The 14,873-nt window shown below is 43.1% G+C and overlaps 1 protein-coding gene across 1 annotated transcript in view; it reads right to left on the bottom strand.

The window, feature by feature from the left end:
* The window catches only part of ARHGEF33 (Rho guanine nucleotide exchange factor 33), a 705,710-nt gene extending 691,267 nt beyond the window's left edge, over positions 1-14,443 (bottom strand). Inside the window, exons 1-2 of the mRNA XM_085609742.1 lie at positions 14,384-14,443; positions 12,899-13,013 (exon numbers count right to left, since the gene is read on the bottom strand). Of these exons, the coding sequence (XP_085465868.1) occupies positions 12,899-13,013; positions 14,384-14,443 (175 nt within the window). The remainder of the gene's footprint in view (positions 1-12,898; positions 13,014-14,383) is intronic.
* Positions 14,444-14,873: the final 430 nt, after the last annotated feature.

Below are 14,873 nucleotides of genomic sequence, written 5' to 3'. Positions count from 1 at the left end.
TAATGCGGAATTTTGAGGGGCCAGCAAAAGAAAAGGGGATATTCATCTCAGTTAGACGCTTCCGCAAATTAAGAAAACCCTTCCTTCTTATGACCGTGTCTCTGGCAAAGTCTTGAGAGATTGAGATGCGATGACCATTCCACGAAACAACTCTAACCTTCCGCATATGAGCTAGAATTTGTTCTGTATGCTGATGACGCAGTGGCTTAAAAATTATCGCCCTAGGTTGCGTAGCAGACTTAGAACGAAAAGTGGGAACACGATGTGCACGTTCCAGCTCAAAATCTCTTTGGAAGGAAATTTGCAATGTAGAAGGAATCCATTGATAGAGGAAATCAATCATAGAAGACGCATCCTTCTCAACATCCTCAGGAAGCCCAAAAATGCGCAGGTTAGATCTGCGGTTACGATCTTCTTGCTCAGTGAGGTCCTTCCGCAAAGCAACCATTGATCGCTCAAGTTGTGAAAGAAATCTGGACTGCTTTTGCATGGAATCCTCTGCGCCACTAATACGTGCTTCCGTGTCCGAAACACGAAGAGACAGGGCCTTGAAATCATTCCTGATAGCTAACACTTCCACTTGCAATAAATCTGTGTTGTTCTTGGTAGACTGCGCAATTTCATAGACCTCATTAAGGCGCGTCAGGATAGTCTCAAGAGTGGGACTAGGGTCCTTTTGCGGAGATTCAGGTGTAGGAGATAACTGTTTGGCCCTTTTAAGAGACGCTTTAGATTCCTTTGCGTCTTTAGCATTTGAAGACGGGCCCATATTCGCGGCCATAGAGCACACCACCTCAGCACGAGAACAGAACACCACTCCAGACAAATTACGAGAAGGGAATGCCAAGTGAGGAAGGAAACCTCAATATATCAAAAGGGAACGAGCAAAAATGGATAGCGCACTCTTAGCAAGAGAACAGAAAAATAATAAAGGCAGATTCCAGGGACAGGGAAGGGAACCACCTCACAAAAATATCCCACCTTGCAGGTATCAAAAGGGGTCCTAACAGTCAGAAATGACCCAAAGGCAGGTAAGCATTAATCAAAGAAGCCCCACTAAATGTCCTTGACGGAGTTCCTGACGAGCGATATTTCAGCAAAAAAAACAAAAAAAAAAGATGATACAAAAATAGGCAGTAAGGCAGCAGGCAGAGAAGAAAAAGCAATATGAGTTGAGGAAATAAAAGAAACGTCACCAGTATTTGTTTAACTTCATTCCTGGCCCTTCTGTGGCATTGTCGACATCGCGCTGAGGAGAAAGCTCTCACCGCTCCTGAGGAGACAAAATGGCGGCCGCTCGCGAAACCACCGAGCGCCGTCAAACAGGAACCAAAGTGCGAGTGCCGGCAGCCTCAGTAAGCAGGAAACCCTCTCCCAAACATCCGTGACATGTTCCTATCCGCGATGACCGGGGCAGCCGAAAAACAACCGCTATTCCTCCGTCGGCTCCAGCTCAGCACGGAGCTCAAGCGCAAGCCGCCATATCGTCGCGGCGCGCAAGCCACGCCCCCCTCTTTTTACAGGATATTAACAAATTATACAATTGTTACTTGCAAGAATGCTTTAAGTCCTTCCTAGCAACAATTAAGGTGTGCATGTGACTGCCCGTTACTTAGACTTTCTACCACAGCCAAAACAGAACATTAGTTGACATAGAATTGTTTATATAGTTCCTGAGGAATGGGGCACTACCTTAAATAATGATGTGGACAAACCCTCTCATACGGGCAAAGCCAGATACCAGCCTACAAAAGCAGAATTCAAGGGCATGGTGGTTTACTGCAATCTTTGTGATACTTGACAAACAGTGAAAACAACATACAGCAAATTTATATTTTACTTTCAAAAGTGTAAGGTTCCATCCTTGATCAAGCACACTCTGTTATCTATGGACATATTTCAAAACTTAATTTTGGTGAGATTACACTTAAATACCTATCTGCCCACCCTCGTGTCCAAATCCGATTCTGTACACCCATTGCTTTTTTACGTTGCCCCATATTTAATACAAGGCTGGGGCAGCGTCAAAAACTAAGACCAGGGAATACCTGGTTTTAGACTGTCGATCTGAGGAGAAATTATTAATTTCTCCTCATTTTTTGCTCTTTCCATGGAAACAGCACACCTCCTTTCAAGATTGTTTCTGTGCAAGAAGGTGTCCCATTTTTGGTGTAATACCGCACTCCGACATTTTATTGTAAATATCCCCCTATGTTTCATACAGGGTTGGTACCTAGAGTATATCTTACTATCCCAAATCAAATAATGTGAAAGCTGTTTTTATATTTTTCTCTGGTTATAGTGCCTTTTCCACAACTCTATCTTACCACCTTCCATCTACCAGTTATTGAAATGTCCATCCCCTCCGGTTTTAAAATCGCCTGTGCAGATCGGAAAACCGGGCAGGGGGGGTGTGGCAGTGGTGGTTAAAGAGGAATTGGAGTGCTTTTTTACTGAACTTACAGATTCTTCTGATGTGGAAGCTCTGGACTTTTGCATTAGAATTACCCCCACTACTGTTTGGGTGGGATCATGCTGTAATGTCCTCCAGGCCCGATCGGCTCCTTCCCAAAATTGCTGGATACTTGGATCCTACCCAGAGCTGTGCGCTACTCTCACTTCCTGCTCCTCAGGGACTCTAATATTCACATGGATAATAAGGATGGAAGTGACACTCATGATTTCCTAGCCTTGCTACGTTCGACCGAACTTATACAATATGTCTCCTCCCCAACGCATAGCGGTGGCCATAAGCTTGACATAGTCTGCTCCAGTTTGCCATTGCTGGTGAACTCTCCGTAGCCAGTCACCTGGTCAGATCACTGTTTAATCCCCTTTTCTTGGAATATTGCCAAGGGTCCCTCCTCGTCTAGGCCGCTCTGCGCTACTACACGTAGGGCTCCTCACAAAATCGATCCTGAGGCTCTGTGCATTGCGCTGTCAGACTGTCTGCCACAGCTCCCTGAAGATCTGGACTTGGCTCTGGGACAGTTTAACAATTGGATCGAGAAGGTGGTCTGTGATCTTTCACCAAAAGTCTCACCCCGACGCCTTACTACACCGCTGTCCAAACCCTGGTTTACGCCCCTGCTTAAATCCCAGAAGCAACAGTGCAAAAGGTTGGAAAGAAAATGGAGACAGAATTATAGCTTAACTGACAATATTGAATTGAAAAACGCTCACAAACTTTATTACGCGGCGATAATTGCAGCCAAACGCTGTTTCTACTCCAATCGTATCGCCATGTCTGGCAATAATGCCAAGGAACTGTTTAATATTGTTAAAAGCTATGTGTCTCCTAAAGCCATGAACAATGTCCACACTCCCTCCCTTGTCTGGTGCAAGGAGCTTTCTGACTTTTTTATGAACAAAGTTAGATCACTTCAATTGCTCTTTAAACGCCAGTAGTCCAGACCACGTAGGTGCCCGCGGACTTTATTTCCGCATACGACACCGAGTTTGGCTTTTCCTCTTTCTCTGTCATACCCCTGGCCGAGTATCTTGCTGCCTTGGCCTCTTTAAAATCTGGCTCCCCTCTCGATCCGTGCCCCGCTAAACTCATGGCCGGTGCCGCTGTAGTCATCAATCCTCTGGTGAACCAGCTGATTAACGCATCTCTGCGGTTGGCCTCGGTTCCTCCCGCCTCGACTTACCCAAACACATTAGCGTGAGACAACAGATACGCGACTTGCATTGGCTGCCGATAAAAGCTGGGATCATGTTCAAAGCCTTAGTCATGGCCCATGCAGCTCTCTACAAGTATAGCCCGGCGTATCTGAGGAAACGTTTCTTGTTTTATGTCACGGGCAGAACCTTACGCTCTTCAAACACATGTCTGGCATCCATACCCAGAATCCGTTTGAAACGAAAGGGGGGCAGCTCCTTGTCCTATCTTGCAGCTAAGTCTTGGAACTCCCTCCCCCTGGAGCTCCGCTGCCTTCAAAACCCTATTCAGTTGAGGAAAAAACTTAAAACCTTCTTATTCAACTAAGCTTTTCCCCTTTCTGCCTCTACCTCTGCTTTCAACTGTTCTCGTTTCCTTTTGGGCTTGCGCCGGGACACTCCTCTGAGTAGCTGTGCGCGTTATAAATCACCAATAACAATAACAATAACCTTCCTCCTCTGGTCTATTGTGTAAGAAATGCTTGTCTGTTTGTTTTCATAATACATTGTAAATCGTTTTTTATCTGCAAGGGCATTTCTTCTTCTGTTCCATCCCATGTTTATTGTTCTAATGGCTTTTGGAGCCTTGTTATTTAAGACATTGAGCCAATTCAACACTATAAATCACAAGCGTGATACCACTAAACGGTACTTACTAGTTAACCCTAGGTTGTGATGTGCAGATTTAGATATGTGTATTGAATGTGAAAGGGTTTTGGTGCCATGCTAACTTCTCTGATAACAATACAGAACATAGTGGTATAAACGTTCAAGTCACAAATTATTTCACAATTATTATGTGTGTGGCAGTAACTGTCGGCCAGACACAAGAGAGTCAAAAAAGCAATGAAACTAGAATAAATCTTGAAAACCTAGACAATGGGTAGTGTCAGTGTTGGCTTGGAACACACAAGACGAGCAATGCAAGCCATATTGCTATGAAAGAGTGTTATCAGGACCTATTAGTGGAAAACCCATGTACCACAATTTGATTCATCAGTAGTGAGTTTGGATCCAACCAAGAGGCTGTGTGGATCTCAAATAGAATCCCTAGGCAAGGTATATGTATCCCAAAGCCCTGTTGCACTTTCCTCACAAACCCAATATATTATTTACAGAAATGGTGATTTGGATATTATAATTCCTAAAAAAAACATATTTAATTCATTGAGGAATCTTTACCTGATAAATCTGTGAGTGCAGGTTGATCACTGGCACATGTTCAATCTCCCCTGTAGGAACAAAATACTCAGTCAATAAAAATGATATATTTTTATTTCTATATGTGTGTATGCTGGGTCATATTTCAGCGGTTTGAGTGACTCGGGAGTAGTTAAAAAATCCCTCTATCATATGCTAATGCTGTCCTTGGAAACACAGGAGCCAGGTACTATTGTAAGCTCGTTGAAATTCTAAGCACCTTGGTTTTAGACTTCGATTTTCAGAGGGTAGACAGAAGAGACAGTCGAGGCTCACTCTTGGGGGGTGGTATGAAGAAAAACATCTAGCTCAAGCACCACATGGATCGCCTACAGTAAAGGTAATGTCCAAGCACTGTTAATCCTTTGTGAAAAGATGTGACTTTTATTATTCTTAGAGTAATATCCCTAGTAAGTTAATTGGGTTTTTAAGGCATCAACATTTCTCTTATAAATGTGTATCTATAGTACTCTGGATCTGGCTTGTGGCTCAATGTTATGCTTGCTGGTCAAGGGATGAAATCAAGGGGCTACTCCCTACAAGTAGATAAGCACAGAATCTGCTTGTAAGGATACTTTGGGGATGATTCAGTTCTTGCAAAGTCATGTCATATGCTTTCACAGGAGTCTTCCACACAGTGACATCTTAATGCGTGGGCACGCTCAGCAATTCCCCGGGGGCCCCACAAGCATATGGGCCCCATGCAGACCAGAATTTAACACAAATTTTCTGTTAAACATTTTTATTCCTGTGAGTGGTTGTGTAGGCAGGGCCCAGTGCCTCTAATGCTGTTAAGACAGCTTCACTTCCATGGGGAACATCTAGCTCTCGAGCTACCAGTCCCAGGCAAGATGTTAGGCACAGCCTTGGTATGGTGAAAGGAACATGCAGAGGAGGGTATGGGAACATAAGCTTATTGATCAGAACAAGTTGCATGGGAGAACGAGAGGAGAAATCTCCAACGGCAGGTGATGGGTGTACTTCACTAACTCACATAGGTCTCAGATGTAGAAGAAGTGCAGCAATGCAGGGTGCAGTACATGAGTTGACACAGTCACCGGGCAAAGTTATCAAAGTGTGTCAAATGCAGGGTGCTGTCAAACTGGTGTTACACACTCACCAGTCACAGAAGTGTGTCAAATGTAGTGTGGAGGCACACTGGGCCTGATTCACAAAGGTAAACTTAGACGTTTGCTCTAAACTTATACCAAATGTATACGTTTACGACTTTGGGAATTCACAAAGGGTATTTACACAACCTACCGTCATGTCCGTACTCAGGGAAGATCCGACCTGAGTGCAGACATAAAGATAGGTCGTGTAAATACACTTTGTGAATTCCCAAAGTCGTTAACTTAGACGTTGGGTCTAAGTTTACACCCAAAGTCTAAGTTCACCTTTGTCAATCAGGCCCATTATCTTGATAACAGCATCAACTGCACAAAAACGAGCCTCACATGATCATCAGAAACTATAGAAGTGTGTTAAACACAGCGCACAAGCATGCCAGCCTGACACGATCATCCATTATCGAACAAGTTAATAGATGCAAGCATGGAAGAAAATGCAATAGCAGGAACTAGGTGCAGGGATGCTTGCCTCAATGGTCATCAGTTGCAATGGGAATACAGTGGCAGATAAAGAGTGCAGTCCTGCTGGCCTCAAATGACCATTGGATGATTACAAATTCTTATATGTCATACTGAAGGGTGCAGGATTTAAGATCGCTAACAGAGAACACAAGTTGGGCTGGGCAGCAATTCCTTGGTCCTGGTTTGGCAGGCTCTTCTGACCTACTTAGGGAAGGTTGCTGAACTGTAAACATGGGCTCTGGCACAATAAGGCAGCTCTTCTACATGAAGGGCAGTTCAGTTCCAAGATCATTTAGCAGCAGAGTTCCTTTCTCACTCCTGGTGATGATGTCTTACTCCAAAAGGAAGGTAGCCAAGATGTATGCCTCCGGTGCTCACCTTCTTATGTATGCAGGTTTTTAGAGCTGCATGAATAAGGTGAATACTACACATTCTGCTGAGGTCAGCTTTCCTCCAGCCCAGGGAAGCTGTCCCAAATTCAGTTTTCAAAATGCCAAATCTCGTTCGCAAAAGGTTTCATGAAAACGGCCCACCTGTGTTTGTGCAGTTCCATTCAGACAACTTTACTTCAGAAGCAAAAAGCACAGGAAGCCAGGGTGGGGCAGGCAGCCATTTTGGCCTTTCCTTCGTGCATGCTATTTCACAAGCTGACCTGCTAGATCTGGTTCAACCAGGTCCGGTGAGCAACAGATGATTTCTCCTTTCTTCAAGATGAGTAGTTAAGCCACTTGGTTGCGCTAGGCTTTACATAACACTCTTGAGGAAGGATGGAATGAGAGTATTAGCTGGGATGGGGCATGCAGGGAGAAGGGAGGCAGCAGACACTGACAACCACTAACCCTGTGGGATGTCTTTTTTACATCCTAGGGGATTCCTGCAGACAGAGGTGGCCCTAACATGGCTACCCCGCCTCACATGTACCCCAGTTCTATCATGCACACTACACATGCATTCAGGCAAATGAGGGGGCATGGCTATGACATTCTACACTCATCTACCAGGCAGGGACTGTAAGCAGTCTCCACACTGGGGTACAGGTAGAAAAGCCAGAGCCTTAAGACTACAATGACCTGCCACCAACCATCAGTGCTGGGAGTTTTTAAAGAACTGAGACTACAAATATTTTTGTGACCTTTATAAACCATAATGATTCACCATCATCTATCTTTACAGGAAGTGACACCACTTCATTTCCCAGCATCCATCTGTAGAGGAAGTGGCATTCCTCCCTGCTATCTTGCTACTTCTATCAACTCCTGAGGACATCCTACCACCCAGGCATAGACAGACAATGGCACTGCCTGTTTGGTTCTGTTAAGGTCAGGAAGCTACTTGGGCCAGAACCCCTGCTCCATTGAGATCTACATGATAATCTTGAATCATGTGCCTCATTCAGCACCAAATACTGCAAATACCCACAATTAGACTGAGACCTGGATTACACAAACACTCAGATAGAATCCTCACAACACAAATATGCAACCTCACACACATCCCACTAACTACCAGGCACACTCAAACTGCAGAACATAATTTCCAATTTATGCTCATTAAACTGGACCTGCAATACTCCACACACAATTGAATGACAGTACCCCACATGCATTTTCCAAGCATGCCTTTACACCGCAGTCAGTACCTCGACTGCGACGTTACTGAGCGTTCCTTTACCACACAAGTCATTACAACGACTTGCCTTAGTGGGGTTCTGGACTTTAGAATTGTATACATTACTATTTCAACTCTAGTCAGTGTATTAGTAGGGAAGGTGTTGGACTTAAAATCCAACACCAGTCCAAAGGCGCATCCCCTAAAGCAAGTCATTGTTACAACCTGCTTAGTAGAGGAATGTGTGGTAACTTTGGAGGTGGGGTAGTGACTGTGGCGTAAAGGCACATTGTGTAATTGACTGCGGTGTAAAGGATGTTTCCCTCCATGCACTAGACATTGCAGCCCCTCATCACCTATCACAAGCTTGATACCCTCATCACCTAACACAAGCTTGATACCCCCTTCATCACAGAAACAGGGTTCTCCCCCACATTATCCACATCCTGATCATCTTTCTTCCCACAGGCTTCATCCATCATGTAGACTGTACACATAAGAATGGAGGAAGCCTTGCAGTCAACCTAGTTTAGCACCCTTGGTAAGCAAGTGACACTTAACTTAAAGTACCATCTGGCATGCCACTTCCCACTGTCTGCAACTCAGACCATACCTTCCATCTCATATAATGGACAGGATCCCACTAGGCCTAGCACAGGCTTTTTTGATTTTCAGGTCTCCTCACCACTTCATGCATACTACACACCCACATCCCCCTCTTGGGTGACTTCAACCTCTCAAACAGCACATGTTTTTTAAAAAAAAGCTAACAAATGCATACATGTAATCCTCAACCTTATTGACATACTCAATGTGGTATATCACATCACACAACCAACACACTCTAAAGGCCACATCCTTGATCTAGCCTTCTGAACATCACCAACAATCAGTGTAAACCCTCCATACCCTTGCCCAGACTGATCACATTGCCATCCCTATCTTCCTTATCAGTGCCCTACCAAAAAACTGAGAACAATACAAAAATGAAGACCAGAACTTCAGATCCTTCAAACACTTCTCCATCAACAACCAAATACTTGAACTCTTCTACTGCCCTACAAGATCCACGTCAGACGTCAACACCCTTCAAAACATCTTGAACTTTTTTGGGAAAAGTAAGTGAACATCCAGGATCCAACCAAAACACACAAGTGCAAATCAAAACCTTCACCACCCTCATACTATAAAGACCTTGCTGGCAATATCAGCTTCATCCACAGACCGAAAAGAAACTTTAAGAAAAGCAGACCTCTCAAAACTCTCATGATACTGAAGTGCCCACGGACAGTAAACAACAGCTCATCACATCAACCACAGCAAAGTACTATACCAACACCATCAATGAAGCCATCAACAGAATTAGAATGATTTTTAAGAGAGTCAAGCACTGCATCAACCCCCTGACTGACCTTTCTATCCAACACTCCGTATACAAGTGCAATGCCATCAAGTTCTTCTTAGGGAAAGACTACACAACCGAAAGCACATCCTCAAAACCAAGCCTACTTCTCCTTTTATACACACTCTTCTCATTATAACACACATTGATCATCCTTTAAAACCCTATCTCTCACAGATCTCAATGACATTCTGTACTCTCTTTAAGCCTCTTCCTATCAAGATGATGGCTCACCCTGGTCCTTCATCAAAGCTCGCTCAAGGAAGCCCTCTCACCCTTACTCATGATTGTCATTCTCCCTCACTCAAGACATCTTCAAAGGGCTCTCAAAACAGGCCAGAGCTTTCAACACTTAAAGAAACTAACATTTGTCCATGACGACCTTGCCAACTACTGACTCATCACTCACCTATCCTTCATAAAAAAAATAATTGAAAAAACAGTCAAAACTCAACTCCAAGATCACATCAGCACTAACAATCAACTGCACGACAACCAGTCAAGCATGGAGACTGCTACCTTACAGTTTGTAAGTTATGCCCTCTTGACCACAGACATAGATGACTCCAGTCTCCTAATATTGCTGGAACTTCAGCTGCCCTTTACACAGGCAACCATCCCACCATTACCAAGATCCTGGAGTCTTGAATGGAATTCACTGGCAATGCCCTTCACTGGTTCTCCACCTCCTTTTAAAACCATCACCAGTTCTTTCACTAGATTTATAAAAATCCCCATCACCGGTGGAGTCCACCCATGGTGCCATACTGTTCCGTCATCTTCAGCCTCTACCTGATACCCCTTTGGGCTCTACTCCCAAATATCACCAACATGCTGACGATACACAAATCTACTTTAAAGTCAATGCCTCAAACAGCACCTTTCAGACCTGGATGCCACCAGCCAACATGAATCTCAACTCCACTAAGACAGAATGTATGTTATTTGCCGAGAACAACAAGCAAGAAATAATAAAACCTGGCTCAATGGCATGAATCTTGAACACTTTGAACCCTAACCTACAGTGAATGGCAAGTCATTTGGATTCATCCTGTACACCAACCTCACCCTCTAAGAAAACACTGCCCAAAAAACAAAGCCAGTCTATGACCAGCACTTTCTCTTAAAGAAAGTTAAATTGCTTAATCCAGGAAGCACCTTCAGACCAGCTACTCAAGTTCTTATTTCATGGTAACACCCGCTCCATAGCCTCCTAGAGTCCAAATTAGCCCCCTTAAGTCCATCCTACACACCGCGGTATGCCACCTCCAGGACCTGATAAAAACATGATCACATCACCCCCATCTTGAAGGAACTCTGTAGGCTCCTCTTTCTGGCCCACACCATCTTCAAACCCAGCTGCATCATTTACAATGTCAGCTCCACCAGTCCCTCAGCTTATCATGCAGACAAGTTTATTATCGCTGGTGGCTCTCGGCACACCTGCACCCAGGACACCACCAGACTGTAGACTACTAAGTGTTGAAAAGAAAACAAAACAAGTGTCTTATGTTTTGGGAAGGACCTTTTGAATCCCACTGAAGGTGGGGTCTAAACTCAAATGTTATTAAAAAAAATAGGCCCCCAGTCAGCTATTGATTGCAAATTAACTAAATGCCAAGCACACTAACTCAATTCTTATGCTGGTTATTGTTAATTTATAATGAATAGATATTTTACTTTAATCCACCACACCCTTATGGTTCTTACTCAATTCAGCTTCTCTTTTTGTCACAACCAAGTGACACCTGAAAATCATGATATTAATGCTTTGACTTAAAAACACATATATCAATAAACTATACACCTTTGGGCTCCCGATATATTTGTAGCATGAATCATCTATCTAGCTTGTAATCTTTCTCATCACTGTGATTAAGTCCAAACCGTTCAATTAATGTTGTCCGTATGAGAGCTGAGATCCACTAGTTAGCCCCTAGTCTTCCGGCAACGGTTATCTCCTAAGACAAAAATGGGTATATTTTAAATCTGTGCTCCTCATATCTTTTTTCACTCATTTTGACCCTAGTGTGTGCCAATGTCCCTGCAGATTTCTGCAGGACTAACAGGACTTATGGTGCTGCCCATAACATGTAACTGGGTTAACAGATTATTTTCTTTAAATATCAACAGTATTTAGCTATTTCCAATAATATTTGAAAGTAGCATACATTTTTCTATGAGAATTTATTGTTTCTGACAAAGAAGAAGAGGATACATTTAGCTTAGGAGTGATAGTACTTTTTATGTAGTGCTCACACATCAAGTGGTGCCCAGTTGATCTCACCTTCTAGCTAATTAATATTATACTTGGAACTGCAAGTCTGTGCAGCGACATATCATTTTATTATCGCGTTTTGAACTCATTAAATATGACACTTTAAATGTATTTTTCATGGTCCGGTGCATGTTCTTACCTCCTGAATAGTAGTAAGGGCATGAGCCATTCACTCCATTTGCCGTAATTCCTGCTCCTCTCCTTTAGGTCAGGTTAGCCATAGTTCCTGTTTGTAAAGGTAGATGCTCCTTGTACCCTTAGGTTACCTCTGGCTTATTTCCATGTACCTGGCTTGTGTGGGATTATCCACACTCTGGGCCCAAACTTCTTGGCTTCAGTGTAGTGCATCTGTAAGTCCTCTTTACTCTTGTGTGTAGGATTGCCCGTGCTCTAGTTTGAACATACCCTCCTTCTTTTTTCTTTATCTTTGTGAGGTACACATGAGGCTCATTGTTATGCATTCCATGCCTGGCAGCTCTCCTCTGCCCCTCAAGTGGCAGTCTGACAAGATTGGTAGTTCCATGCTGCTTGAAAATAGCCCAATTACGTATAGGTAATCTTCACCACTCTTAGTCCTATTTGTCCTCATCACAATCATTACTTTTTGAGGTGCTTCTGCCTCCCGAACAGTAAAAACTAAGGAGAATTCTGAAAATGAAAGCCCCACCCACTCTCCTGGGTGCTATAAGAGGATTAGAAGTCCCCAAATACCCTTATAATATCCAAGCTTTAGTAAAGGCCAAGTAGGGCAGATGAGAAGAATTATAATTACTGTGATGAGGACAAGTAGAACTAAGAGTGGGGAAGATTACAGGTAAGGAATTAGGTCTTTACCTCTATGTCCATTGTCCATCGTCCTCGTCCCAGTGATAATTTTTGAGGTATACCAAAGAAGAAGCCTTCGAGTATGCATACCCTTGAAATTTAATGCATACTCAACTGTGATACCCAATAATCATAGAATAGTAGAATAATTATCTGTTTTCTAATAGATTACTTATTTTTAGAAACGCCAAGACCAAAATTTGTCTGGTTATTAAATACATTATTATTAATCTACAGTATTTCACAAAGTATTGTCCAAAGACCAAGTTGCCTACCTACAGATTTCGTTCATGGAGACACCCTGCAACTCAGACCAATATGTAGCCATACCTCTTGTGGATCTACTGTGTAGCCAATCCTCATCAGACACAGTCTGATTAGCTTCAATGATTGTGGATTTTACCCAACTGCTTGGAGTCAGTTTAGCCACTTTCGTTTTTTCTTCCTGAAAGACCAAAAGTCACAAACAGATGATCGAATGTCCTGAAACTGTGTTACCTGTTAATATAAATAGAGAGAGATCTTTTAACATCCATTGTGTGCAAGACACACTCTTTCTCCTGAAAGTGAGGAAATAAGGAAGGAAGAATTGGCTCTTGTGAAAAGAGAAATGTACTTTTGGTGTGAAGGAAGAGTATGGTCTCAAGATCATCCCATCATCAAAAGAAAAGAGAGGTGCAACATAATAAGACTGAAAGAAAGCCCCCCAATCCAATGTGCAGACACAATGACTACCAAAAAGAGACTTTATAGGAAAGAAACGTCAAGTTAATTTTTTGTGATAGACAAGGCCTTACAAATTCGAGTTACTAAAGAATCAATTTCATTCAGAGGTTCCATAATTTCCCTAAATGCCATAATATCAAATCATTGTGATTTTAAAGAGGTAAGAGAGAGATTTAAGTGAAACCTAATCCCACAAAAATTTGAAAAATGAAGAGAAAGGGCAGGATGGTGCTAACAAATCACGCAAAGGGCACCACTTATCAAACAGTGTCTAGTATTTAGTATAAGTGTTCTAGGTGGAAGGTCTTCTACAATTCTGATAAGTATCCACCAAATTAGGTCGAAACCTTTTACTCAATAAATTCAACCTCTCAACATCCACACTCAGAGATGTAGATTTAGAGGAAGAGAAGATGTTTTGATGGGAGAACAGAAGAAGAACCCCAGGAGTGTACTTTGCCAGTGTCTTCAAAATCAAAAGCCATGACCGACGTGGCCAAAAGGGGGTCACTAAAATTACTCCCACCATCTCATGCTAAATCCTGGACATGATCTTTGGTATTAGGGTAAAGGAAAGAAGGCACAAGGTAACCCTATGGGCACTTTATCAGAATTGCATCTGATCCCTTCTCCTGGAATGTTGAACAAAAGCTGTGTACCTGGGCATTGTTCCTTCCGGCAAAGAGCTCAAAGTATCAATTTCCAAATCCCCTGCAGATCCTCTCGAAAATTGATAACGAAAGATTCATAGATGAAAGGAAGGTTCTGTTCAAGAGGTCTGCGTGTTTTTTTGTCTTTGCCCCTGATGTGAGTTACAGAGAGACTCAAACGATTGTTCTTTGCCCATACTCCTATAGAGGTTGCTGCCTGAATGAGAGATTTGGATATGGCACTTCCCTGCTGATTAATGTTGGCTACAGAGTCTTTATTGACTGTTCTCATCAAGACATTTTCCTGGTGATTCAAGAGTACGAATTTCTTGAGAGCCCTGTAAATTGCAGTCAATTCTCTCCGATTCGAGGAATTCCTCATCTCCATCAATGACCATTTGAATTGGCATGAATGATCGATAGTGGATCCCTAACTTACCTTGCTGGCATCTTTGTCAATATTAAGAGCTGTTGAGGATGCATTTGCACTCCCTTGCATGGGTTGTTCAACTACCACACCAACTCTCTTTTGATTTCTGCTGATAGGGGAATTGGGAATTCCAATGAGTGAGTACTCTTAGAGAACAAGCCGCTACAAGTGACACAAAAATGACAAAGATGAAGTTGTGCCCATTGGATGGTGAACACACAAGGTGCCATGTGCCCCTGGTTCTCCATACAAAATCTGACTGGAACTTCTGTGTCGGTAGGAGAAGCCGCTGAGCGGTTCGGACCGAATCATTCATCCTGAAGATGAATGATTCTGTCGGCTGGGAAAAAGACTTCCCCCATGGTGGTCCGAAACCTTGCCCCAATCATGAAAGCGCTCGAGGTAAGAAGTTGACACTTAGAGGTGTTGAAAAAGGGGCCTGAATTGCTGATAACCTTATTTGTCTAGTCCAGACTCACAAGAGTGTCTTGCTTGGGAG

This window comes from Triturus cristatus, chromosome 6, assembly GCF_964204655.1.
Source record: "Triturus cristatus chromosome 6, aTriCri1.1, whole genome shotgun sequence".
Taxonomy (NCBI): domain Eukaryota; kingdom Metazoa; phylum Chordata; class Amphibia; order Caudata; family Salamandridae; genus Triturus; species Triturus cristatus.
This window is presented reverse-complemented; position numbering and strand designations above follow the sequence as displayed.